General features: G+C 53.5%; 1 protein-coding gene across 1 annotated transcript; it reads right to left on the bottom strand.

Annotated features, from left to right (window-relative positions):
- Positions 1-1,921: 1,921 nt before the first annotated feature.
- On the bottom strand, positions 1,922-25,609 carry SNRNP200 (small nuclear ribonucleoprotein U5 subunit 200). The gene is made up of 20 exons (XM_079328894.1): positions 25,455-25,609; positions 23,583-23,772; positions 21,971-22,144; positions 20,578-20,738; positions 19,220-19,447; positions 17,345-17,536; positions 15,909-16,087; positions 14,969-15,120; positions 14,009-14,117; positions 13,021-13,129; positions 12,144-12,333; positions 11,012-11,176; positions 9,656-9,777; positions 8,304-8,447; positions 6,654-6,830; positions 5,780-5,940; positions 3,710-3,791; positions 3,289-3,381; positions 2,669-2,861; positions 1,922-2,488 (listed from the first exon to the last, which is right to left on the bottom strand). The coding sequence occupies exons 1-19, from the start codon at positions 25,593-25,595 to the stop codon at positions 2,718-2,720; spliced, it is 2,913 nt and encodes a 970-aa protein (XP_079185020.1). The 5' UTR covers positions 25,596-25,609; the 3' UTR covers positions 1,922-2,488; positions 2,669-2,717.

Raw genomic sequence — 25,609 nt, forward strand, 5'->3', positions numbered from 1 at the left:
CTCCTGTGGCTGCCGAAGCCTCCCGTGGCTGCCGAAGCCTCCCGTGGCTATCAGAGCCTCCTGTGGCTGCTGGAGCCTCCCGTGGCTACCAGAGCCTCATGTGGCTACTGAGAGTCTCTTCTGGCTACCTGGAACCTCCTGTGGCTACCGATGGCTGGGAGCCTCCACGGCTGCTGGGAGTCTCTTCTGGCTCCCTGGAGCCTCCTGGGGCTGCCAGCATCACCCAACATCCTCCAGGACATCTCAGTGTCCCCAGGACCTTCCCAAGTCCTGCAAGACCCTTCCCACATCCCCCAGGACCCCCCACATCCCCCAGGACCCCCCAAGTTCCCCAGAGCCTGCCCAGTACCCCCCAATGCCCCCCGTGGGGTTTGTGGGGTCGGCTCTGAGCCAATAAACCCCAGGATTTCCTGGGACAATCCCCCAGATCTGCCCTGCCCGGGGTGTGGGGTCAGTCTGGAGCCACAGGGACCCCAAAGGAGCTGGGGGGAGTGTGGGGGACAGGGTTTGGGGTACAGGGGTTGGGGCACAGGGTTTGGGGTACAGGGTTTGGGGTACAGGGGTTGGGGGACAGGGTTTGGGGGACAGGGTTTGGGGGACAGGGGTTGGGGTACAGGGTTTGGGGGACAGGGGTTGGGGTACAGGGTTTGGGGTACAGGGTTTGGGGCACAGGGTTTGGGATCCAGGGTTTGGGGTCCAGGGTTTGGGATCCAGGGTTTGGGATCCAGGGGTTGGGGGACAGGGGTTGGGGGACAGGGTTTGGGGTACAGGGTTTAGGGCACAGGGTTTGGGGTACAGGGTTTGGGGCACAGGGTTTGGGGTACAGGGTTTGGGGTACAGGGTTTGGGGCACAGGGTTTGGGGTACAGGGTTTGGGGTACAGGGTTTGGGATCCAGGGGTTGGGGGACAGGGTTTGAGATCAGGGAATTTGGGGTCCAAGGTTTGGGATCAGGGAATTTGGAGTCTTAAGATTTAGGATTCAGGGTTTGGGATTCCAGGAATTTGGGATTAAAGAGTTTGGGGTCCAGGGTTTGAGATCCAGGGATTTGGGATTCCAGGGTTTGGGATCAGGGAATTTGGGGTCCAAAGTTTGGGATCCAGGGGTTTGGGATTCCAGGAATTTGTGATCCAGGAATTTTTGATTTCAGGAGTTTGGGGTCCAAGAGTTTGAGATCCAGGAATTTGGAAAAATTTTGGGTTGGAAATTTGGGATCCAGGGGTTTGGGATCTGGGAATTTGGGATCCAGGAATTTGGGATTCCAGGGTTTGGGATCAGGGAATTTGGGGTCCAAAGTTTGGGATTCCAGGAATTTCAGATCAAAGAGTTTGGGATCCAGGAGTTTGAGTTCTAGAGTTTGGGATCAAAGAGTTTGGGATTCCAGGAATTTGGGATTCCAGGGTTTGGGATCAGGGAATTTGGGGTCCAAAGTTTGGGATCCAGGGTTTGGGATTCCAGGAATTTGGGATCCAGGAGTTCAGGGTCCAGGAATTTTTGGTTTCAGGAGTTTGGGGTCCAAGAGTTTGAGATCCAGGAATTTAGGATCAAAGAGTTTGGGATTTGGGATCCAAGAGTTTTGGGATCCCAGGAGTTTGGGGTCCAGGAATAATGGGTTGGGAATTTGGGATCCAGGAATTTGGGATTCCATGGTTTGGGATCAGGGATTTTGGGGTCTGGGAACTTTGGGTTTCAGGAATTTGGGATCCTAGAATTTGGAGTTTCAGGAGTTTGAGATCTGGGAATTTGGGATTCCAGGAATTTGGGATCCAGGAGTTCAGGGTCCAGGAATTTTGAGTTTCAGGAGTTTGGGATCAGAGAATTTGGGGTCCAAGAGTTTGGATTTGGGTTCTGGGAATTTTTGGTTTCAGGAGTTTGGGGTCCAAGAATTTTTGGGGAATTTGGGATCCAGCACCGCAGCCAAGTCAGATCTTGAAGTTTATTCCAACCTAAAAAAACCTCTGTACAAAACATCCAAACCTTAAAGGGAGGAACACAGGGATTTATGGGATTTTGAGGGATTTCCAGGGATGTTATGGGATTTTGTAGAACTTTACACTATTTGGGTGGGGTTTTTTCATGGGATTTTTCTGGGATTCTGTGGGATTTTTTGGGACTTTAATGGGATCTTTATGGGATTTTGTGGGACTTCATGGTATTAGGGTAGTTTTTTTGCATGTTTTTTGAGATTTCAATAAGATATTCTGGGATTTCACTGGGATATTTCAGTGGGATATTTTGGGATTTCACTGGGGTGTTTCAGTGGGATATTTCAGGATTTCACTGGGGTATTTCAGTGGGATATTTCAGGATTTCACTGGGTGTTTCAGTGGGATATTCTGGGATTTCACTGGGGTGTTTCAGTGGGATATTTTGGGATTTCACTGGGTGTTTCACTGGGATATTTCAGGATTTCACTGGGTGTTTCAGTGGGATATTTTGGGATTTCAGTGGGATATTTCAGGATTTCACTGGGTGTTTCAGTGGGATATTCTGGGATTTCACTGGGGTATTTCAGTGGGATATTTTGGGATTTCACTGGGTGTTTCAGTGGGGTATTTCAGGATTTCACTGGGTGTTTCAGTGGGATATTCTGGGATTTCACTGGGGTGTTTCAGTGGTATATTTTGGGATTTCACTGGGATATTTCAGTGGGATATTTCAGGATTTCACTGGGATATTTCAGGATTTCAGTGGGTGTTTCAGTGGGGTGCTCTGGGGGTCAGTCAGAGTCAGAGTCACTCTCAGCCTCTTTGACATCCACACTGAATTTGTACTCCTGGTCACAGCCCATGTAGGCGTCGCTCATGAAGAACAGCGTGTAGTGCTGCGTGCCGGCGGCCGGCGCCACGAAATCCAGCTTCACCTGGGACAGGGACACCACAGGGGGTCAGATGGGGACACCAGGGACACATGATGTCACCAGGGACATGGGGTCACACAGGCTCATATTGGAATCACATGCATTGTCACAGTGTCATACATCACACAGGGTCACATGGGGTTACACAGTGTCACATGTTGTCACACGGTGTCACCAGCCCATGGCCCCTGTGGCACCTTGGTGTCACCTCAGTGTCACTCCCCTGACGTCACCTCCCCCAGTCTCACCCCAATATCGCCCCCAGTGTCCCCCCGTGTCACCCCCAGTGTCCTCACAGTGTTACCCCCAGTGTCACTCCAGTGTTATCCCCAGTGTCTCCAGTGTCCCCCCGAGTGTCCTCACAGTGTCACCCCCAGTGTCCCCCCCAGTGTCCTCAGTGTCCCCCTAGTGTCCCCAGTGTCCCCCTCACCTTGGCCTTCTGCTGCAGTGTCAGCCGTTTGATGGAGATGAGGCTGTTGGACTTGGAGTCTCCAATCACCACCCACCAGCCCTCCTCTCGTTTCTGTGGGGACATGGGGACATTGTCACCTCAGTGCCACCCCCAGCCCCACCCACCAGCCCTCCTCTCGTTTCTGTGGGGACATGGGGACATTGTCACCTCAGTGCCACCCCCACCCACCCACCAGCCCTCCCTCGTTTCTGTGGGGACATGGGGACATTGTCACCCACCCTGTGCCACCCCCACCCACCCACCAGCCCTCCCTCGTTTCTGTGGGGACATTGGGGACTCTGTCACCCAGCCCCGTGTTACCCACTGAGACACTCTCAGAGCTGGGGACAGGGACAGGGACTCTGAGCCTTGGGGACAGTCGTGTCCCAGCCCCCCGTACCTGTGGGAACAGGGGCGCGATCACCGGCCCTGTCACCTCCTCCTCCCGCTCCAGCTGCACCAGCACCACCACGGGGCCACCACTGGGGACAACGGGATCAGCAACTGTGGGATCACAGCCCAAACCCCAAACCCAAACCCCAAACCCATCCCCAACCCCAGCACCACCACGGGGCCACCACTGGGGACAACGGGATCAGCAACTGTGGGACCACAGCCCAAACCCCAAACCCATCCCCAATCCCATCCCCAACCCCAGCACCACCACGGGGCCACCACTGGGGACACACAATGGGATCAGCAACTGTGGGACCACAGCCCAAACCCCAAACCCAAACCCCAAACCCATCCCCAAACCCAAACCCCAAACCCAGCACCACCACGGGGCCACCACTGGGGACACACAATGGGATCAGCAACTGTGGGACCACAGCCCAAACCCCAAACCCATCCCCAATCCCATCCCCAAACCCAAACCCCAAACCCAGCACCACCACGGGGCCACCACTGGGGACAACGGGATCAGCAACTGTGGGATCACAGCCCAAACCCCAAACCCATCCCCAATCCCAACCCCAATCCCAGCACCACCACGGGGCCACCACTGGGGACACAATGGGATCAGCAACTGTGGGACCACAGCCCAAACCCCAAACCCATCCCCAACCCCATCCCCAACCCCAGCACCACCACGGGGCCACCACTGGGGACACACAATGGGATCAGCAACTGTGGGACCACAGCCCAAACCCCAATTCCAAACCCCAAACCCATCCCCAACCCCAGCACCACCACGGGGCCACCACTGGGGACAACGGGATCAGCAACTGTGGGACCACAGCCCAAACCCCAAACCCATCCCCAAACCCATCCCCAACTCCAGCACCACCACGGGGCCACCACTGGGGACAACGGGATCAGCAACTGTGGGACCACAGCCCAAACCCATCCCCAAACCCAGCACCACCACTGGGGACACACAACAGGATCATCACAGGAATCTGGGATCACAGCCCAAGCCCAACCCAAACCTGATCCCAATCCCATCCTCACCCTGATGATCCCAATGATGACGATGTTCCAATCCCAACGACCCCAAAGATCCCAATCCCATCCCAATGACCCCAATTCCAGTGACCCCGACCCCAATCCCAATCCCATACACACCTGCAGATGCTGTCCCTGTCCCCCACCTCATAGGACAGCTTGATGTTTGGGATCCCAATGATCCAAATGACCCTAATGACCCCAACCCTATCCCAATGACCTCAATCCCATCCCACTGACCCCAACCCCATCCCATTGATCCAAATGACCCCAATGGCCCCAATCCCATCCCACTGACCCCAACCCCATCCCATTGATCCAAATGAGCCCAACCCCATCCCAATGACCCCAATCCCATCAAAATGATCCCAAACCCAATCCCAATGACCCCAATGATCCCAATCTCAATCCCTATGACTCCAATGATCCAAATGACCCCAATCCCAACCCCAGTGATCCCAATGACCCCACTGACCCCAATCCCAATGACACCATGACCCCAGTGGTGCCAGTCTCACCTGTGGATGCTGTCCCTGTCCCCCACCTCGCAGGACAGCTCGATGTTGGGGATCCCAATGACCCCACTGATCCCAACTCCATCCCAATGACCCCAATCCCATCCCAATGACCCGAAGACCAATCCCAATGATCACAATGACCCCAAACCCATTGCAATGACCCTAAACCCAATCCCAATGACCCCAGTGGTCAGTCTCACCTGCGGATGCTGTCCCTGTCCCCCACCTCGTAGGACAGCTCGATGTTGAGGATCCCAATGACCCCAATCCCAATGATCCCAGTGACCCCAGTGACCCCAATCCCAGTGGCCCCATGCCCCCAGAGGTCAGTCTCACCTGCGGATGCTGTCCCTGTCCCCCACCTCGTAGGACAGCTCGATGTTGGGGATCCCAGTGACCCCAGTGACCCCAGTCCCAGTGACCCCATGCCCCTAGTGACCCCAGTCCTAGTGACCCCATGCCCCTAGTGACCCCAGTGGCCCCATGCCCCCAGAGGTCAGTCTCACCTGCGGATGCTGTCCCTGTCCCCCACCTCGTAGGACAGCTCGATGTTGGGGTAGCGGTTGCAGAAGCGCGCCACGTCTGCGACCTGCGCCTCGGGCAGCTGCAGCAGCGCCGTGCGCTCCTCGTCCTCCATCTCCATGATGTCAAACACGCTCTCCACGCCCTGCGGGGACACCAGCTCCAGCACTTGGGGCAATTCCGGGGTTTCCCACCTCCACACACCCCCAGGAATTATGGGAATTATGGGAATTCCCACCTCCAAACACCCCCTGCAATTCAGGAATTCAGGGAATTCCCACCTCTAATCACCCTCAGGAATTCAGGGAATTCCCACCTCTAATCACCCTCAGGAATTCAGGGAATTCCCACCTCTAATCACCCTCAGGAATTCTGGGAATTCCCACCTCCAAACACCCCCTGCAATTCCGGAATTCCCACCTACAGCCACTTCAGGGAATTCCCACCTCTAACCACCCCGAAGATTTCCAGGAATTCAGGGAATTCCCACCTCTTACCACCCTCAGGAATTCTAGGAATTTTGAGAATTTCCACCTCCAACCATCACCAGGAATTCTGGGAATTCCCACATTCCAATCACCCACAGGAAGCCCCACCCTCATCCAGAAGTTCATTAGTAGCTCATTAATTGGGTGTCCCTGGGTATCCCCTGGGTTTCCCTGGATGTCCCCAAGATGTCCTCAGGTGTCCCCTGGGTGTCCCTGGGTATCCCCTGGGTGTCCCCTCAATGTCCCCTGGGTGTCCCCAGCTGTCCCCAGCTGTCCCCTGGGTGTCCCCTGGGTATCCCCTGGTGTCCCCTGGATATCCCCAGCTGTCCCCTGGGTGTCCCCAGCTGTCCCCAGGTGTCCCAGGCCGTACCTTGTCGGTGCAGCGTTTGATGTGCTCGGAGGTGAAGTGGGGCAGCTGCTTCAGGTAGGAGTCCTTGGACCACATGGCCTGAGTGACCATCTGGGCCAGTTCCATGGCAGCCAGGGCTGGGCTCAGCCACCCATTGCTGGACAGCACGTCCACACAGGCCTGGATCAGCCGGATGGCCTGGCAGGGACAGGGACAGGGACAGTCAGTGACACTCAGGGACGGACAGTGACACTCAGGGATAGACAGGGATGGACAGAGATGGTCAGTGACAATCAGGGATGGACAGTGACACTCAGAGATGGACAGTGACACTCAGGGATGGACAGAGATGGTCAGTGACACTCAGGAATGGACAGAGATGGTCAGTGACACTCAGGGATGGACAGTGACACTCAGGGATGGACAGAGATGGTCAGTGACACTCAGAGATGGTCAGTGACACTCAGAGATGGTCAGTGACACTCAGGAATGGACAGGGATGGTCAGTGACACTCAGGGATGGTCAGTGACACTCAGGGATGGACAGAGATGGTCAGTGACACTCAGGGATAGACAGGGATGGACAGAGATGGTCAGTGACACTCAGGGATGGACAGTGACACTCAGGGATGGACAGAGATGGTCAGTGACACTCAGGGATGGACAGTGACACTCAGGGATGGACAGAGACGGTCAGTGGCACTCAGGGATGGACAGAGATGGTCAGTGACACTCAGAGATGGTCAGTGACACTCAGGGATGGACAGTGACACTCAGGGATGGACAGTGACACTCAGGGATGGACAGAGACGGTCAGTGACACTCAGAGATGGTCAGTGACACTCAGGGATGGACAGTGACACTCAGGGATGGACAGAGATGGTCAGTGACACTCAGGGATGGTCAGTGACACTCAGGGATGGACAGAGATGGTCAGTGACACTCAGGAATGGACAGGGATGGTCAGTGACACTCAGGGATGGTCAGTGACACTCAGGGATGGTCAGTGACACGGACAGGGATGGGGACCACATGGGATGGACCTAAGCTGGAGCAGTTCCTGTGGAATGGACCCCATGGAAGAGTGACCACATGGAGCAACACCTGCAGAACTGACCCTATGGGATGGAATTGCTGCAGAACTGACCCTATGGGATGGAATTCCCACAGAATTGACCCCATGAGATGGCATCCCTGCAGAACTGCTCCCATGGGATGGAATTCTCACAGAATAGACCCCATGGGATGGAATTCCCACAGACCTGACCCCATGGGATGGAATTCCCACAGAATTGACCCCATGGGATGGAATCCCTGCAGAACTGCTCCCATGGGATGGAATTCCCACAGAATAGACCCTATGGGATGGAATTCCCACAGAATTGACCCCATGGGCTGGAACTGCTGCAGACCTGACCCCATGGGATGGAATTGCTGCAGAACTGACCCCATGGGTTGGAATTCCCACAGAATTGACTCCATGGGATGGAATTCCCACAGAATTGACTCCATGGGATGGAATCCACGCAGAGCTGCTCCCATGGGATGGAACCCCTGGAGAACCTCCCCACCCCACCCTGCTCTCCTTGGCCATAAACCCCACTGGAGCCCCCGTTCAGCGTTCCCCCTGCAGCCCCCAGCCCTTTGCTCAGGGCCCTGCTGCTGCCCCACCTTGCTGAGGATCTCCTCGGTGTCGGACTGCAGCTCGGCGCTCAGCTGCATGCGCGACAGGTGCGCCTGCAGCAGCAGGTTGGTCTTGACGTGGGGGTCGTTGAACTTGGGGTTGGTCAGTTTGTGGGGCACCTTCTGGGACAGCTGTGGGTGGAGGGGAAACCCTTCAGTGCTCAGGCCTCAAAGAGGGGCTGGAGCCCCAAAACCAGGAGGGAGAGAGGTTTTGGGATTATGGAACGAACGGGGTTGGGGCTGTTGAGGGCTCATCCCAATCTCAACCCCAATCCCCTCCCCATCCCATCAATCCCATCCCATGATTGCCACTGATCCCATTGCTCCCTCTGATCCCATCCCCAAAATCTCATTGATCCCAATCCCATCAATCCATCCCATCATTCCCACTGATCTCAATGATCCCGTGGATCCCACCCTAATCCCAGATCCTGGGCACCAGCTTGTCCTCATGGTGCCAGATGAGGAACTTTCCCCTGATTCCATCCTATCCCATTGATCCCATCAGATCCCACTGATCCCATCCCCCTGAATCCTGTGGATCCACCCTGATCCCCTCACCTGTTACAGCAGGTTGTCCTTGTAGTGCCAGATGGGGATGTTACCAATGATCCCACTGATCCCATCCCATTGATCCCTTCCTATGGATCCCATCCCATCCCATCCCATCCCATCCCATCCCATCCCATCCCATCCCATCCCATCCCATCCCACAGATCCCTCACCTGTTGCAGCAGGTTGACCTTGTAGGACATGGAGATGTTCCCATGGATCCCACTGATCCCATCCCACTGATCCCATCCCATCTGATCCCAAAGATCTCTCACCTGTTGCAGTAGGTTGTCCTCATGGCAGTGGGGATGTTCCCATTGATCTCATCCCATAAATCCCATAGATCCCACCCCAATCCCTCACCTGTTGGAGCAGGTTGTCCTTGTGCTGGATGGGGATGTTCCCATTGATCCCATTGATCCCATTGATCCTATTGATCCCAATCCCTCACCTGTCAGAGCAGGTTGTCCTCGTGGTGCCGGATGGGGATGTTCCCATTGATCCCATTGATCCCATTGACCCCAATCCCTCACCTGTCGGAGCAGGTTGTCCTCGTGGTGCCGGATGGGGATGTTCCCATTGATCCCATTGATCCCATTGACCCCAATCCCTCACCTGTCGGAGCAGGTTGTCCTCGTGGTGCCGGATGGGGATGTTCCCATTGATCCCATTGATCCCATTGATCCCATTGACCCCAATCCCTCACCTGTCGGAGCAGGTTATCCTCGTGGTGCCGGATGGGGATGTTCCCATTGATCCCATTGATCCCATTGATCCCAATCCCTCACCTGTCGGAGCAGGTTATCCTCGTGGTGCCGGATGGGGATGTTCTCGTACTCGGCGGCGTTGGAGATGATCTCCAGCAGCCCCCTCACCTTGGTCTTGGCGTTGAGGGACATGCTGAACAGCTCTGGGGAGAACACACAAAATGGGGTGTTGGGGGAAAACACACAAAAACGGGGAATTGTCTTGGTAAATACATAAAAATTGGCAATTTTGGGGGGGAACACAGAAAAATCAGGATTTTGGGGAGAAAATCCCCAAACCACAGGGAATTTTTTGGGAACACCCCCAAGGCAGGGATTTTGGTGGAGGAACCCCCCAAGGGCAGGGATTCTTTTGAGGGGAAAACACCCAAACCCAGGGGATATTTCTGGGGGAAAACACCCAAAATCAGAGATTTTTTTTTTTTTTGAAGGGGAAACACTCAAATTCAGGGATTATTTTAGGGGGAAAAACACCCAATCACAGGGACTTTTTTGTGAGAAAACTCCCAAAGGGGTTTTTTGGGTTGAAAATCCCGAAACCCAGGTATTTTTTGGTGGAAATCCCCAAACCCAGATATTTTTTGATGAAAACCTCCAAACCCAGTGATCTTTTCGTGAGGAACCTTCCAAAGGTAGGGATTGTTTTGGGGAAAATCCCCAAACCCAGTGATTTTTTTAAGGGGGAATCCCCAAGCCCAGGGGTATTTTTTGCTGGAAATGCCCAACCCCAGGGGTATTTCTGCTGGAAATGCCCATCCCCAGGGGTATTTCTGCTGGAAATGCCCATCCCCAGGGGTATTTCTGCTGGGCAATGCCCATCCCCAGGGGTATTTCTGCTGGAAATGCCCATCCCCAGGGGTATTTTTGCTGGAAATGCCCATCCCCAGGGGTATTTCTGCTGGAAATGCCCATCCCCAGGGGTATTTTTTTTGGGAAATGCCCAACCCCAGGGATATTTCTGCTGGAAATGCCCAACCCCAGGGGTATTTTTGCTGGGCAATGCCCATCCCCAGGGGTATTTTTTGTGGGAAATGCCCATCCCCAGGGGTATTTCTGCTGGAATAGCCCATCCCCAGGGGTATTTTTTGTGGGAAATGCCCATCCCCAGGGGTATTTCTGCTGGAATAGCCCATCCCCAGGGGTATTTTTGCTGGGCAATGCCCAACCCCAGGGGTATTTTTGCTGGGCAATGCCCATCCCCAGGGGTATTTCTGCTGGAATAGCCCATCCCCAGGGGTATTTCTGCTGGAAATGCCCAACCCCAGGGGTATTTCTCCTGGAATAGCCCATCCCCAGGGGTATTTTTGCTGGGCAATGCCCATCCCCAGGGGTATTTCTGCTGGAATCCCCTCTGTCAGAGCCCCAGCCCCTGCCCACCGATGGTGGTGTAGTTGATGTAGTAGTAGGCGGCGATCATGCCCAGGTTGAGCGGCGCCACGTCCATCTCGTCCTCGATGCTGATGCACTTGGACTGCTCCAGGTCACTGAGCGTCTGCTCCACCAGCTCCGACAGGTGATCCGACAGGTGCCGGTGGGACACACCTGGGGGTGAGAGATTGGGGCAGGCAGGGGTAAGGGGAGATAATGGGGTAAGGGGGTGATGGATAATGGGTAATGGGGTAATGGATAATGGGGTGATGGGGTAAGGGGTGATGGGATAATGGGATAAAGGGAAAATGGGGTAATGGGATTGGGATGGGATCATGGGATAGTGAGATAACGCGTTAATGGGATAATGGATAATGGGATAATGGGATAATGGGATAATGGGATAATGGGATAATGGATAATGGGATAATGGATAATGGGATAATGGGATAATGGGGTAATGGGGTAATGGATAATGGGGTGATGGGATAAAAGGAAAATGGGGTAATGGGATGGGATGGGATGATGGGATAGTGAGATAACGCGTTAATGGGATAATGGGGTAATAGGATAGTGGGATAATGGGATGGGATGGGATAATGGGGTAATGAGGCAATGGGGTAATGGGAAAATGGGATAAAAGGGTAATGGGATAAGGGGATATGGTGGTAATGGGGTAGTGGGATTGGGATGGGAAGGGATGGGATGGGATAATGGGATGATGGGATGGGATAGAATTTGATAATGGGATAACGAAATTGGGTAATGGGATAATGCGATAGGGCTCAATAAGATGGGATGGGACAGGACAGGATGGGATGGGATGGGATGGGATGGGATGGGATGGGATGGGATGGGATGGGATGGGATGGGATAGGCTTGCCAGCACCATCCCCATACCAGGACACTCTGCAGGGCTGTTCCCAGGACACCCTGCAGGGCTGTTCCCAGGACACCCTGCAGGGCTGTTCCCAGCACACCCTGCAGGGCTGTTCCCAGGACACCCTGCAGGGCTGTTCCCAGGACACCCTGCAGAGCTGTTCCCAGCACACCCTGCAGGGCTGTTCCCAGGCTGCAGGGCTGTTCCCAGCACACCCTGCAGGGCTGTTCCCAGGCTGCAGGGCTGTTCCCTGCTGCACACCTTGCAGGTTGTAGTAGTTGGGGTTCTGGGTCATCCTGCGGTACAGGAAGGTCCAGGTCAGGTAGTCCACGGCGTCCTGCTTGTTCTCGATGGTCTTGGTGACGATCTCGGCGTTGAAGTGGTCGTGCATGCAGTGGTCCAGGTGAGACTCCACCGGCAGCGGCTCGTACAGGAACTTCTTGAAGAAATCCTGCAGCAGGACGGGCAGGAAAAGGCAGAGAATTCAAGAATTCGCCCCAAAAATGTTGTGGGAACGCCCAGTGAGGTGCTCTGGGAGGGTTTGTGTTGTCCCTACAGTGATCCCAACCCTTAGTGAGGGTTTGGACCCCATCCCATCCATTGACCCCATGGATCCTATTCCATCCCAGTCCATTGATCCCATTGATCCCATCCCAGGAGGCTCATCCCATGGATCCCAACCCATCCCATCCCATGGATCCCATCTCATGGATCCCATCCCATGGATCCCATCCAAGGAGGCTGATCCCAACCCATCCCATCCCATGGATCCCATCCCATGGATCCCATCCAAGGAGGCTAATCCCAACCCATCCCATCCCATCCCATCCCATCCCATCCCATCCCATCCCATCCCATCCCATCCCATCCCATCCCATCCCATCCCATCCCATCCCATCCCATCCCATCCCATGGATCCCATCCCATGGATCCCATCCCATGGATCCCATCCCATTCCATGGATCCCATCCCATGGATCCCATCCCATGGATCCCATCCCATGGATCCCATCCCATCCCATGGATCCCATCCCATCCCATGGATCCCATCCCATGGATCCCATCCCATCCCATGGATCCCATCCCCTGGATCCCATCCCCTGGATCCCATCCCAGCCGTGTCCCCACTCCCTGCCCACCTTCTTGGAGCCCTGGCACATGATGACACAGCGCCCCTCGTCGTCCTGCAGCGGGCGGTTGGCGTGCCCGACCATCTGCAGCACGTCGTAGATGGGGTAATCCACGTACCTGCCGGGGCAGGGGTCAGCACCACGCAGGGACCCCCACCCCAATCCCAGCCACATCCATCCCATCCATCCTATCCTACCTGGGACCCCCACCCCAATCCCAGCCACATCCAATCCCATCCAATCCATCCCATCCATCCTATCCTACCTGGGATCCCCACCCTAATCCCAGCCACATCCAATCCCATCCCATCCATCCTATCCTACCTGGGATCCCACCCCAATCCCAGCCACATCCATCCCAGCCCACCCGAGATCCCAGTCCCATCCAATCCATCCCATCCATCCTGTCCCAATCCCAGTATCCAGCCCCATCCCAATTCAGTCCCATTCCATGGATCCCATTGATCCCATTGTGAACACTGATCCCATCCCATCAATCCCGTCCCATCTCACCCATCCCATGTGGATCCCAATCCCAATTTCAAATGAATCCAATCCCAATCCAAATCCCATCCCATCCCATCCAATCTCACTGATCCCTGTGATTCTTTGGATTCCATCCCATCCCAACCTCAATCTCAATCCCATCCTATTCCCATGCCAGTTCCAGTCCTAGTCCCAATCCCAATCCAATCCCAACTGCATCCCAATTCTATCTTAATCCTACCCCAACACCATCCCAATCCTAACCCCATCCCCATCCCAACCCCAAACCTGATCTCAATCCATTCCCACCCCCAAACCTGATCCCAATCCATTCCCACCCCCAAACCTGATCTCAATCCATTCCCAACCCCAAACCTGATCCCAATCCATTCCCACTCCCAAACCTGATCCCAATCCATTCCCACCCCCAAACCTGATCCCAATCCATTCCCACCCCCAAACCCAAATCCCACCCCATCCCACCCAATCCCCCCGGGCGGGCTCTGCTCACGCGTGGATCTTGCCGTTGTAGTACTGCGTGTCCATGATGATCACCAGGTGTGCTGAGATGCTCATGCCCCAGCAGAGGCTGCGTGAGGCCACCATCACCTGCACGGCTCCTGAGGACAGCAAGGGGCTCAGGGACAGAGCCCCATCTCGGGGCACTCGGGCAGGGGGATGGGAACGTCCCAGATTTTGGGAATGGGAGGTGGGGATTCATGGAGTGGGGTGGGAGAGCTTCTGAAGAGCATCCAGTGTCACCCCTGCCATGGCAGGGACACTTTCCTGTCCCAGGCACTCCAGCCTGGCCTTGGGCACTCCCAGGGATCCAGTGGCAGTCACAGCTCCTCTGGGAATTCCATCCCAGCCCCTCACACCCTCATTCCATCCCAAAATCCCATCTAAACCTGCACATGGGATCCTGGGATGGTCTGGCTTGCAGGGACCTCAAAGCCCATCCAGTCCCACCATGGGTCCCACACCTTCCACAGACCAGGTGGCTCTAGCCTGGCCTTGGGCACTCCCAGGGATCCCAGTAACTCTGGGAATTCCATCCCAGTCCTACCCCACCCTCATTCCTCCCCAAAATCCCATCCAAGCCTCCCCTTTGCCAGTGAGAAGCCATTCCCTGTGTCCTGTCCCTCCACCCGTGTCCCCAGTCCCTCTCCAGGCCCTGGCAGGGGCTCTCATGTGTCCCCAGGGGGGTCACACAGAGCTTGGACAAGGTGCCATCTCCAGTCCCAGCACTCTGGGCAGTGCTGGGCTCCAGGACAGGTTTTTCTAGGCGCTGCTCCCATCTTATGGATCCCATCCCATCCCATCCCATCCTACGGATCCCATCCCATCCCATCCCATCCCATCCCATCCCATCCCATCCCATCCCATCCCATCCCATCCCATCCCATCCCATCCCATCCCATCCCATCCCATCCCATCCCATCCCATCCCATCCCACCCCGTGGGCTCTCACCAGAGCTGAAGAGCTGCTCCACCACGCGCCGCTCCATGGCTGTCAGCCCCTCGTGCAGGTACCCGACCCCGTTCACCAGCGTCTCCTTCAGCGTGGGGTCGCTCAGCTTCTCCAGGTACGGCACCAGGTCCTTCTCAGCACAGTGCAGGAACCTGCGCGGGCACCGGGGCATTGCTCTGCTGGGAAGGGCCTTGGGGATCTCCTGTCCCAGCCCATCCCACCCCATCCCATCCCATCCCATCCCATCCCATCCCATCCCATCCCATCCCATCCCATCCCATCCCATCCCACCCCATCCCACCCCATCCCATCCCATCCCATCCCATCCCATCCCATCCCATCCCATCCCATCCCATCCCATCCCATCCCATCCCATCCCATCCCATCCCAATCCCACCCAATGATTCCCCTCTTCTCCAGGCCAAGTCACCTCAGCTCCCTCAGGAATTCCCCATCTCCACTCTCCAGCCCCAAACCCCATCCCTGGACACTCTCCAGCCCCATAACCTATACCTGCTCACTCTCCAGCCCCAAACCCCATCTCTGGTCACTCTCCAGCCCCATAACCCCATCCCTGGCCACTCTCCAGCCCATACCCCACCCCTGCTCCCTGTGCAGCCCATCCCTGGTCCCTGTGCAGCCCATACCCCACCCCTGGTCCCAGTGCAGCCCATACCCCACCCCTGGTCCCAGTGCAGCCCATCCCTGGTCCCTGTGCAGCCCATACCCCACCCCTGGTCCCAGTGCAGCCCATACCCCACCCCTGGTCCCTGTGCAGCCCACCCCTGGTCCCAGTGCAGCCCATACCCCACCCCTGGTCCCAGTGCAGCCCATCCCTGGTCCCAGTGCAGCCCCATACCCCACCCCTGGTCCCAGTGCAGCCCACCCCTGGTCCCAGTGCAGCCCACCCCTGGTCCCAGTGAGCCCCAGCCAGCCCCACCTGTGGCGCTGCACGTCGGAGGCGCAGGTGGTCAGGATGTTGATGGCCGTGAGCCGCGTCTGTTTGCGGGACGGGACGAAGACCAGCACGGGTTTTTTGGGCGAGTGCTTCATCACGGCGTGGTACACGGGCTTGGCCATGGACAGCAGCCGTGTCTGCGTGTGGCTGATGTTGAAACCCTGTGGAAAATCCCAAATCCAGATGAGCCCCAAAGGATTTCCTGCCAAAGTGGCAGGAAATGCTGGAAAATGTGCTTAACTCTGGCTTAAAAATGGTAATGATTGATCCTTGTATTGGTTAGTAATGGCCAATTCCAATCTGAATCTCATCCATCCCATTCATCCCAATCCCATCAATCCCAGTCTCATCCAATCCCACTGAATCCCAAAGGATTCTGTGCCAAACTGGTGGGACACGCTGGAAAGCTCACTCAACTCTGGCTTAAAAATGGTAATGATTGATCCTTGGCCAATCCCAATCCCAATCTCAATACCAATCCCATCACATCCCATCCCATCAATCCCATTCCCACCCAACCCCACTGAATCCCAAAGGATTCCCTGCCAAAGCGGTGGGAAATGCCAGAAAATTCACCAAGTTCTGACATGATCGTGATTGATCCTTGTATTGGTGATCAATGGTCAACCCCACCCTGAATTTTATTCCACCCAATCCCAATCCAACGACCCAAAAGATAATTACCAGGGATTAATTAAACCAGAGTTACCAATGATTCCAAAGGATTTACCAAGAATTAATTAAACAAGAATTGACAATAACAAGAATTCCCAGTGAAACAAATGGATTTTTACCAAGGATTAATTGAACAAGAGTCACCAATGATCCCAAAGGATAATTACCAAGGATTAAATGAACAACAGTCACCAGTGATCCCAAAGGATTATGGCCAAGGATCAATTAGGCAAGAATTGACAATAACGAGAATTACCAACGATCCCAAAGAATAATTACCAAGAATTAATCAGTCAAGAGCTCCCAACAATCCCAAGGGATTCTCTCAAGAGTCCCAAAGGGATCTTGGCAAAATCCCAACGATTAATTAGGCAAGAGTTCCCAACGATCCCAAAGTATTTTTCCAAGAATTAATTATCCAAGAGTTCACAACGATCCCAAGGGATTTTCTCAAGGATTGATCAGTCAAGAGTTCCCAACCATCCCAAGGGATTATGGCCAAGGATTGATCAGCCAAGACTTCCCAAGGATCCCAAGGGATTATGGCCACGAATTAATTAGCCAAGAGTTCACAATGATCCCAAGGGATTATGGCCAAGGATTGATAAGCCAAGAGCTCCCAACGATCAAAAGGGATTTTCCCAAGGATTAATTAGGCAAGAACTGACAACAGCAAGAATTCCCAATGATCCCAGAGGGTTATGGCCAAGAGTTAATTAACCAAGAGCTCCCAAGGGCCCCACCTGTATGTGCAGCTCCAGGGGCACGGGGCGCACGTTGGGGTGGAAGTTGAAGGTGGCTGTGGCACTGCAGCCCAGCCAGTGCGCCACGTCCTTGGCATTGGACAGCGACGAGCTGAGCGCCACGATGCGGATCGGCCGCTCGATCTGCGACGAGATGTAGCGCATGCGCGAGCAGATCACCTCCAGCACGGGCTGTGGGGAAAAATGGGAATGGGATCTGTGAGCAGATCACCTCCAGCACGGGCTGTGGGGAAAAATGGGAATGGGATCTGTGAGCAGATCACCTCCAGCACGGGCTGTGGGGAAAAATGGGAATGGGATCTGTGAGCAGATCACCTCCAGCACGGGCTGTGGGGAAAAACGGGAATGGGATCTGTGAGCAGATCACCTCCAGTACAGGCTGTGGGGAAAAATGGGAATGGGAATGGGATAAAATCCCATGGAAACCCCTTCTGATGTAGCGCATGCGCGAGCAGATCACCTCCAGCACGGGCTGTGGGGAAAAATGGGAATGGGATCTGTGAGCAGATCACCTACAGCACGGGCTGTGGGGAAAAAACGGGAATGGGATCTGTGAGCAGATCACCTCCAGTACAGGCTGTGGGGGAATGGGATTGGGAATAGGATCTGTGAGCAGATCACCTCCAGCACGGGCTGTGGGGAAAAATGGGAATGGGATCTGTGAGCAGATCACCTCCAGTACAGGCTGTGGGGGAATGGGATTGGGAATAGGATCTGTGAGCAGATCACCTCCAGTACAGGCTGTGGGGGAATGGGATTGGGAATAGGATCTGTGAGCAGATCACCTCCAGTACAGGCTGTGGGGGAATGGGATTGGGAATGGGATCTGTGAGCAGATCACCTCCAGCACGGGCTGTGGGGAAATGGGAATGGGATCAGCAATGGGATCTGTGAGCAGATCACCTCCAGCACGGGCTGTGGGGAAATGGGAATGGGATCTGTGAGCAGATCACCTCCAGTACAGGCTGTGGGGAAATGGGAATGGGATCTGTGAGCAGATCACCTCCAGTACAGGCTGTGAGGGAAAAATGGGAACAGGAATGGAATTGGGATGAGGAATGAGATCCAGGAGCAGATCATCTCTGGCACGGGCTGTAGGGGAAAAACAGGATAAGGAATGGGATTGGGAATGGGATACCAAGTAGATCACCTCCAGCAACAGCTGTGGGGGAAATGGGATCAGGAATGGGCTCGGGAATGGGACTGGGAATGAGATCAGGATGAAATCCAGGCATGGAAATGCCATGGAAACTCCTCCTGAGCAGCCCAAGGATATGGATGGAGCAGGACCAGGAGTGGAATCAGGAAGGGGATCAGAAATGGGATCAGGAGCAGATCAGGAGTAGGATTGAGACTGGGATCAGGAGCAGGATCAGGAACAGGATCAGAAACAGATCAAGAGCAGGACTGGGATCAGGAGCAGGATCAGGAACAGGAACAGGATCAGAAACAGATCAAGAGCAGGACTGGGATCAGGATCAGGATCAGGATCAGGATCAGGAACAGGAACAGGATCAGAAACAGATCAAGAGCAGGACTGGGATCAGGATCAGGATCAGGAACAGGATCAGGATCAGGAACAGGCTCAGGAGTGGGATCAAGAGCAGGACCAAGTGCAGGACTGAGAGCAGGATCAGAAAAGGGATCAGGAGCGGGATCAGGAATGAGATCCATCCAGGACACCCCATGGAAACTCCTTCTGACCTCCCCAAGACATGGACACCTCCCATCCTATCCCACAGATCCCATGAATCCCATCCCATCGGAGCAATTCCCATCCAGGAAAATCTTCTCCAACCCCACTGGGGATCCCCCACTCTGGGCTGGCCCATCCCCACCCCACTGGGCTCTCACCCCGTTCTCTCCCCCGATCAGGTGCACTTCATCCACGATGAACAGGTTGACGTTCTGCACGTTCTTGCGCTGCTTCCAGCGGCGGGACAGGATGTCCCACTTCTCTGGGGTGCTGATGATGATGTTCCCCTTTCCCAGCAGCTTCAGGTCCGTGCTGGTCTCCCCTGTGAGCAGCACCACCTTCTTGTTGAGACGCTCCTGGAATTTCTCGTACCAATCCATGAAAACCTGCGCCAGGAAAACGGGATTGGCTTCGGATCGGGGCGGCTCCCAGTGGATTTATCCAGAATTCGCACAGGAGTGCTGGTGGGATCCCCAAAATGGGAGAGATTCCCATCAAATTCCTCTCAGAATTGGCAATTCCCACCAAATTCAGGCACTTCTCACCAAATTCTTCCACAACTGGGGCAATTCTCAACAAATTCAGGCAATTCCCACCAAATTCTCCTCAAAACTGGAGCAATTCCCACTGAATTCTCCTCACATTTCCCTCAAATTGGAGCAATTACTACAAAATTCTTCCACGAACTGGGGCAATTCCCACCAAATTCAGGCAATTCCCACCAAATTCTCCTCAAACTGGGGCAATTCCCACCAAATTCAGGCAATTCCCACCAAATTCTCCTCAAACTGGGGCAATTCCCACCAAATTCAATTCCCACCAAATTCAGGCAATTCCCACCAAATTCTCCTCAAACTGGAGCAATTCCCACTGAATTCTCCTCACATTTCCCTCTAATTGGAGCAATTACTACCAAATTCTTACACAAACTGGGGCAATTCCCACCAAATTCAGGCAATTCCCAGCAAATTCTCCTCAAACTGGGGCAATTCCCACCAAATTCAGGCAATTCCCACCAAATTCAGGCAACTCCCACCAAATTCTCCTCAAACTGGGGCAATTCCCACCAAATTCAAGCAATTCCCACCAAATTCTCCTCAAACTGGGGCAATTGCCACCAAATTCAATTCCCACCAAATTCAGGCAATTCCCACCAAATTCTCCTCAAACTGGGGCAATTCCCACCAAATTCAAGCAACTCCCACCAAATTCTCCTCAAACTGGGGCAATTGCCACCAAATTCAATTCCCACCAAATTCAGGCAATTCCCACCAAATTCTCCTCAAACTGGGGCAATTCCCACCAAATTCAAGCAATTCCCACCCAATTCTCCTCAAACTGGGGCAATTCCCACCAAACTCCTGGTAGGAATTCCCACAGGACTGGTTTTATTCCCCTCAAATCCACGCAATCCCCTCCAAACTCCCTCTGCCCGCCCCGCAGCAGCAGCAGGGTGGGTGAACCCCGAGTTTCCCCCAAGGAATGAGGGCTGGGGGTGGGAATTCCTGGCGTTCACCTGCTCGGCCAGGGCCTCCATGGGGGTGATGTAGACGCAGCGACCCTCCGAGTTCTGCAGCAGCATCCTGAGGATGGCGAACTCGGCGCAGATCGTCTTCCCGCTGCCCGTGGGAGCCCCCACGAAAACGTTGTCGTCGCTGTTGTACACCGTGTTGAACACTGGGGAAATGGGAGAATTCACAGGGATTTAGGGGAAAAAAAGTTGGGAATGAGGTGTGGAGAGATGGCTTGGATATGGAGGAGGAAGAGGAGCTCCAGGAAAAAGAATTTAGGGGATTTCAGATTGGGATTTATAGAGAGAAGGAAGTGTTAAAGAAGATGCAAATTCCCAGTTTCAGGGAGAATTCCCTGTGGATTTCTGGTAATAGTTCAGGAATGGGATGGGAAACATGGCATGGAGCCAAGCCTGGGCAAGTGCAACTCCAGGAAAGGGGATAAACCACAGATATCAAAACTCTGGGACAGGATAAACCAGAAATCCCAAATCTGTGGGAATGGGATAATCCACAGATCCCAAAATTCTGGAAAACAAGGATAAACCATGGTTTATCTGGGACAGGATAAACCACAGGTCCCAAAACTCTGGGACAGGGGGATAAACCATGGTTTATCTGGGGGAGGATAAACCACAGATCCCAAAACTCTGGGAAAGGGACAAACCACAGATCCCAAAACTCTGGGAAAGGGGGATAAACCATGGTTTATCTGGGGGAGGATAAACCACAGATCCCAAAACTCTGGGAAAGGGGGATGAACCATGGTTTATCTGGGACAGGATAAACCACAGGTCCCAAAACTCTGGGAAAGGGCGATAAACCATGGTTTATCTGGGATAGGATAAACCATGGACCCCAAAACTCTGGGAAAGGGCGATAAACCATGGTTTATCTGGGGGAGGATAAACCACAGATCCCAAAACTTTGGGAATGGGACAAACCACAGATCCCAAAACTCTGGGAAAGGGGGATAAACCATGGTTTATCTGGGTCAGGATAAACCACAGATCCCAAAACTCTGGGAAAGGGCAATAAACCATGGTTTATCTGGGGGAGGATAAACCACAGATCCCAAAACTCTGTGAAAGGGTGATAAACCATGGTTTATCTGGGATAGGATAAACCATGGACCCCAAAACTCTGGGAAAAGGCGATAAACCATGGTTTATCTGGGGCAGGATAAACCATGGATCCCAAAAGTCTGCGAATAGAGGATAATCCACAGATCCCAAAATTCTGTGATGAGATAAACCACAGATCCCAAACACCACGAAATCCAGGTGTGATAAGAAGAAGAAACACCCCCAACTCCCATCAGACACTCCAACCCCCAACGCCCTCAGCGCTCTGGGATCCCCATTCCCCACAAACCCCAGGAGCCCCGTGGGGGCCCACCTTGAGTCTGGATGGGGTTGAAGAAGGGGAACTTGTCCTGGTAGAGGCTCTCGAAGGCGCTGTTGCGCAGCGCCGACACCGGCAGCGGCTGCAGGTCCAGCAGCTCCGTGGGCGGCGGGTACTTCTCCGGCAGGATCAGGTGCCGGAACGACACCGGCAGCTGCGTCTCGCAGGCTGAGGGACAGAAAGGATCCCCTCATTCTGGAGCCGTGGGGAGAGCCACAGGGATTGGGGTTATGGGCTTGGAAGAAGGGGAAGGGGATGGAAAATGGATCCCAAAGGTTTGGGAGAGGGGGTAAACGCAGAACCCGAAAGCTCTGGGAGAAGGGAGAAACCTGGAATGGCAAAGGTTTGGGAGAAGGCAGAAAAAACAGATCCCAAAGGTCTGGGAGGAAGGATAAAAACAGATCCCAAAGGTGTAAAAAACAGATCCCAAAGATCTGGGAGGAAGGATAAAAACAGATCCCAAAGGTATAAAAAACAGATCCCAAAGGTCTGGGAGGAAGGATAAAAACAGATCCCAAAGGTATAAAAAACAGATCCCAAAGGTCTGGGAGGAAGGATAAAAACAGATCCCAAAGGTATAAAAAACAGATCCCAAAGATCTGGGAGGAAGGATAAAAACAGATCCCAAAGGTATAAAAAACAGATCCCAAAGATCTGGGAGGAAGGATAAAAACAGATCCCAAAGGTATAAAAAACAGATCCCAAAGATCTGGGAGGAAGGATAAAAACAGATCCCAAAGATCTGGGAGGAAGGATAAAAACAGATCCCAAAGGTATAAAAAACAGATCCCAAAGGTCTGGGAGGAAGGATAAAAACAGATCCCAAAGGTATAAAAAACAGATCCCAAAGGTTTGGGAGAGGGGATAAATCTGGAATGCCAAAGTTCTGGGAGAAGGGATAAAATTGGAATGTCAAAGATCTGGGAGAAGGGATAAAAACCAGATCCCAAAGGTGTAAAAAAACAGATCCCAAAGGTTTGGGAGACAGGATAAATCCAGAATGCCAAAGGTCTGGGAGAAGGGAGAAAAAACAGATCCCAAAGGTTTAGGAGAGGGGATAAAAAACAGATCCCAGATGTATAAAAAACAGATTCCAAAGGTTTGAGAGAAGGGACAAAAAAGAGTTCCCAAATATATAAAAACAGATTCCAAAGCTTTGGGAGAGGGGATAAAAAACAGATTCCAAAGGTTTGGGAGAGGGGGATAAATCCAGAAAGCCAAAGCTCTGGGAGGAGGGATAAAAAACAGATCCCAAAGGTATAGGAAAAGGGATAAAAAAATACAAAGGGATAAAGAGGGATATAAAGGGATAAAACCTGGAATAAACCCAGGAAAAAAGAGGAATAAACTCCTGGAAAAGGGGCACTCACAGAGCCATAAAACCTGGAGTAAATCCCATGAAAAATAAGAATAAATCACATGAAAATAGGAATAAAAACCAGGAATAAACCCCTGGAAAAGGGGCACTCACAGAGCCATAAAACTCCGAATAAACCCCATGAAAAAATAGGAATAAATCCCATGAAAAATAGGAATAAACCTGTGAAAAAATAGGAATAAACCCCAGGAAAAACCAGGAATAAACCTCTGGAAATTGGGCACTCACAGAGCCAGCGGTCGGACACCACCCTGATGAAATACTGGGGAGGCAGGGGCTCGAAGACAGGCACAAAAAATGTCACCAGGTGTTCATCTTGGGCATATTTGGCCTTGAGCAGGAAATACTCGTGGTGCAGGATCACCTCGCTGTCCACATCCTCCACTAGGATCCAGAAAGCCTCAGAGGAGCCGTGAACCTGGAAAAAAAAGGGGGAAAAATCTCAATTTCCTGTTGCGAACCTCACAGTTCCAAGTGTTCTGGATTCAAAATGGTTCCTTGTCGTGCAAGGATTGTGTTTTCTCTTGTGGTTTTTATGATTAACTTCAGATTTTATGGTTTTCTCCCACCAGGGCATTTCGCCCTGATGATTTTCACAATCCAGTCACACAAATCCAATTTTTCCCTCCACTCAGGGCCTGTCATGATTTCCACACCCCACCTCCAGGATTCCCCATTTTCCACCATGATTCCCACAGCCCAACCCCATAAATCCCATTTTCACCCCTGCAACCAGGGCATTTTCCCCCCATGATTTTCACAATCCAGCCCCATAGATGTCATTTCTCTCCCCAACCAGGGCATTTTCCCCTAGTGATTTCCACACCCCAGCCCCAGAATTCCCCATTTTCCCCTCACCATTTGCACAATACAGCCCAATAAATCCCATTGTTCCCTCCAATTAGGGAATTTTCTCCTCAGGATTCCCTCTCTCCCCCCTCCATTCTCCATTTTCTTTCATGATTCCCACCCCCCAGTCCCAAAACTCCCCATTTCCCCTCACACTTCCCTCTCCCCACCCCCATATCCCCCATTTCCCCTCAATTCCCACCCTCATAACCCCCATTTTCCCCTCAAATCTCCCATTTTCCCCTCACGATTCTCTCTCCACCCCCATATCCCTCATTTTCCCCTCACAATTCTCTCTCCCCACCCCATGTCCTCCATTTCCCCACACAATTTCCTCTTCCCACCCCCATATCCCCCATTTCCCTTCAATTCCCACCCCCAAATCCCCCATTTCCCCTCATGATTCCCATCCCATATCCCCCATTTCCCCTCAATACCCATCCCCAAATCCCCCATTTCCCCTCACGATTCCCATCCCATATTCCCCATTTCCCTCAATTCCCACCCCCATATCCTCCATTTCCCCTCACGATTCCCTCTTCCCTCCCCATCCCCCATTTCCCCTCAATTCCCACCCCCAAATCCCCCATTTCCCCTCACAATTCCCATCCCATATTCTCCATTTCCCTCAATTCCCACCCCCATATCCTCCATTTCCCCTCACAATTCCCACCCTCAATCTCCCATTTCCCCTCAATTCCCACCCCCAAATCCATTTCCCCTCACGATTCCCACCCCCAGTCCCCATATCCCCCATTTCCCTCAATTCCCATCCCCTATCCCCCATTTCGCCTCATGATTCCAACCCCATATCCTCCATTTCCCCTCACGATTCCCTCTCCCCACCCCCATATCCCCCATTTCCCCTCATAATTCCTTCTCCCCAACCCCTATCCCCCATTTCCCCTTGATCCCATCCCCATTTCCCCTCACGATTCCCTCTCCCCACCCCAATATCCTCCATTTCCCCTCACGATTCCCACCCCAATATCCCCCATTTCCCACTCCCCAATCCCCCATTTCTCCCCAATTCCCACCCCCATATCCCCCATTTCCCCTCAATTCCCACCTCCATATCCCCCATTTCCCCTCAATTCCCACCCCCATATCCTCCATTTCCTCTCACGATTCCCACTCCAATTCCCCATTTCCCCTCAATTCCCACCTCCATATCCCCCATTTCCCACCCTCATATCCTCCATTTCCCCTCAATCCCCCCTTTCCCCTCCCAGTCCCCCATCCCGGCCCCACCTTCTCATCCCACTGGAAGTCGGGGGCGATGGTGAGCTCCACCTTGAGGGTGGAGCGCGTGATGGGCTGCAGGTGCACCGACAGCTCCAGCTTGGGGAACAGGTGCACGTACTTGTGGATGGTCTTGCCCATCTTGGGCATGCGGATCAGCTCTC

This window comes from Erithacus rubecula (assembly GCF_903797595.1).
Source record: "Erithacus rubecula genome assembly, chromosome: 29".
NCBI classification, from domain to species: Eukaryota; Metazoa; Chordata; class Aves; order Passeriformes; family Muscicapidae; genus Erithacus; species Erithacus rubecula.

Excerpts from the sequence above, each read along its gene's own strand:
- SNRNP200 (XM_079328894.1), bottom strand. The coding sequence starts at position 25,595 with ATGCCCAAGATGGGCAAGACCATCCACAAGTACGTGCACCTGTTCCCC. Across the intron at positions 14,118-14,968 it reads GGAGCAGCTCTTCAGCTCTG|GAGCCGTGCAGGTGATGGTG; the intron begins GTGAGAGCCCAC and ends TGCTGTCCTCAG. Across the intron at positions 6,831-8,303 it reads CCGAGGAGATCCTCAGCAAG|GCCATCCGGCTGATCCAGGC; the intron begins GTGGGGCAGCAG and ends TGTCCCTGCCAG.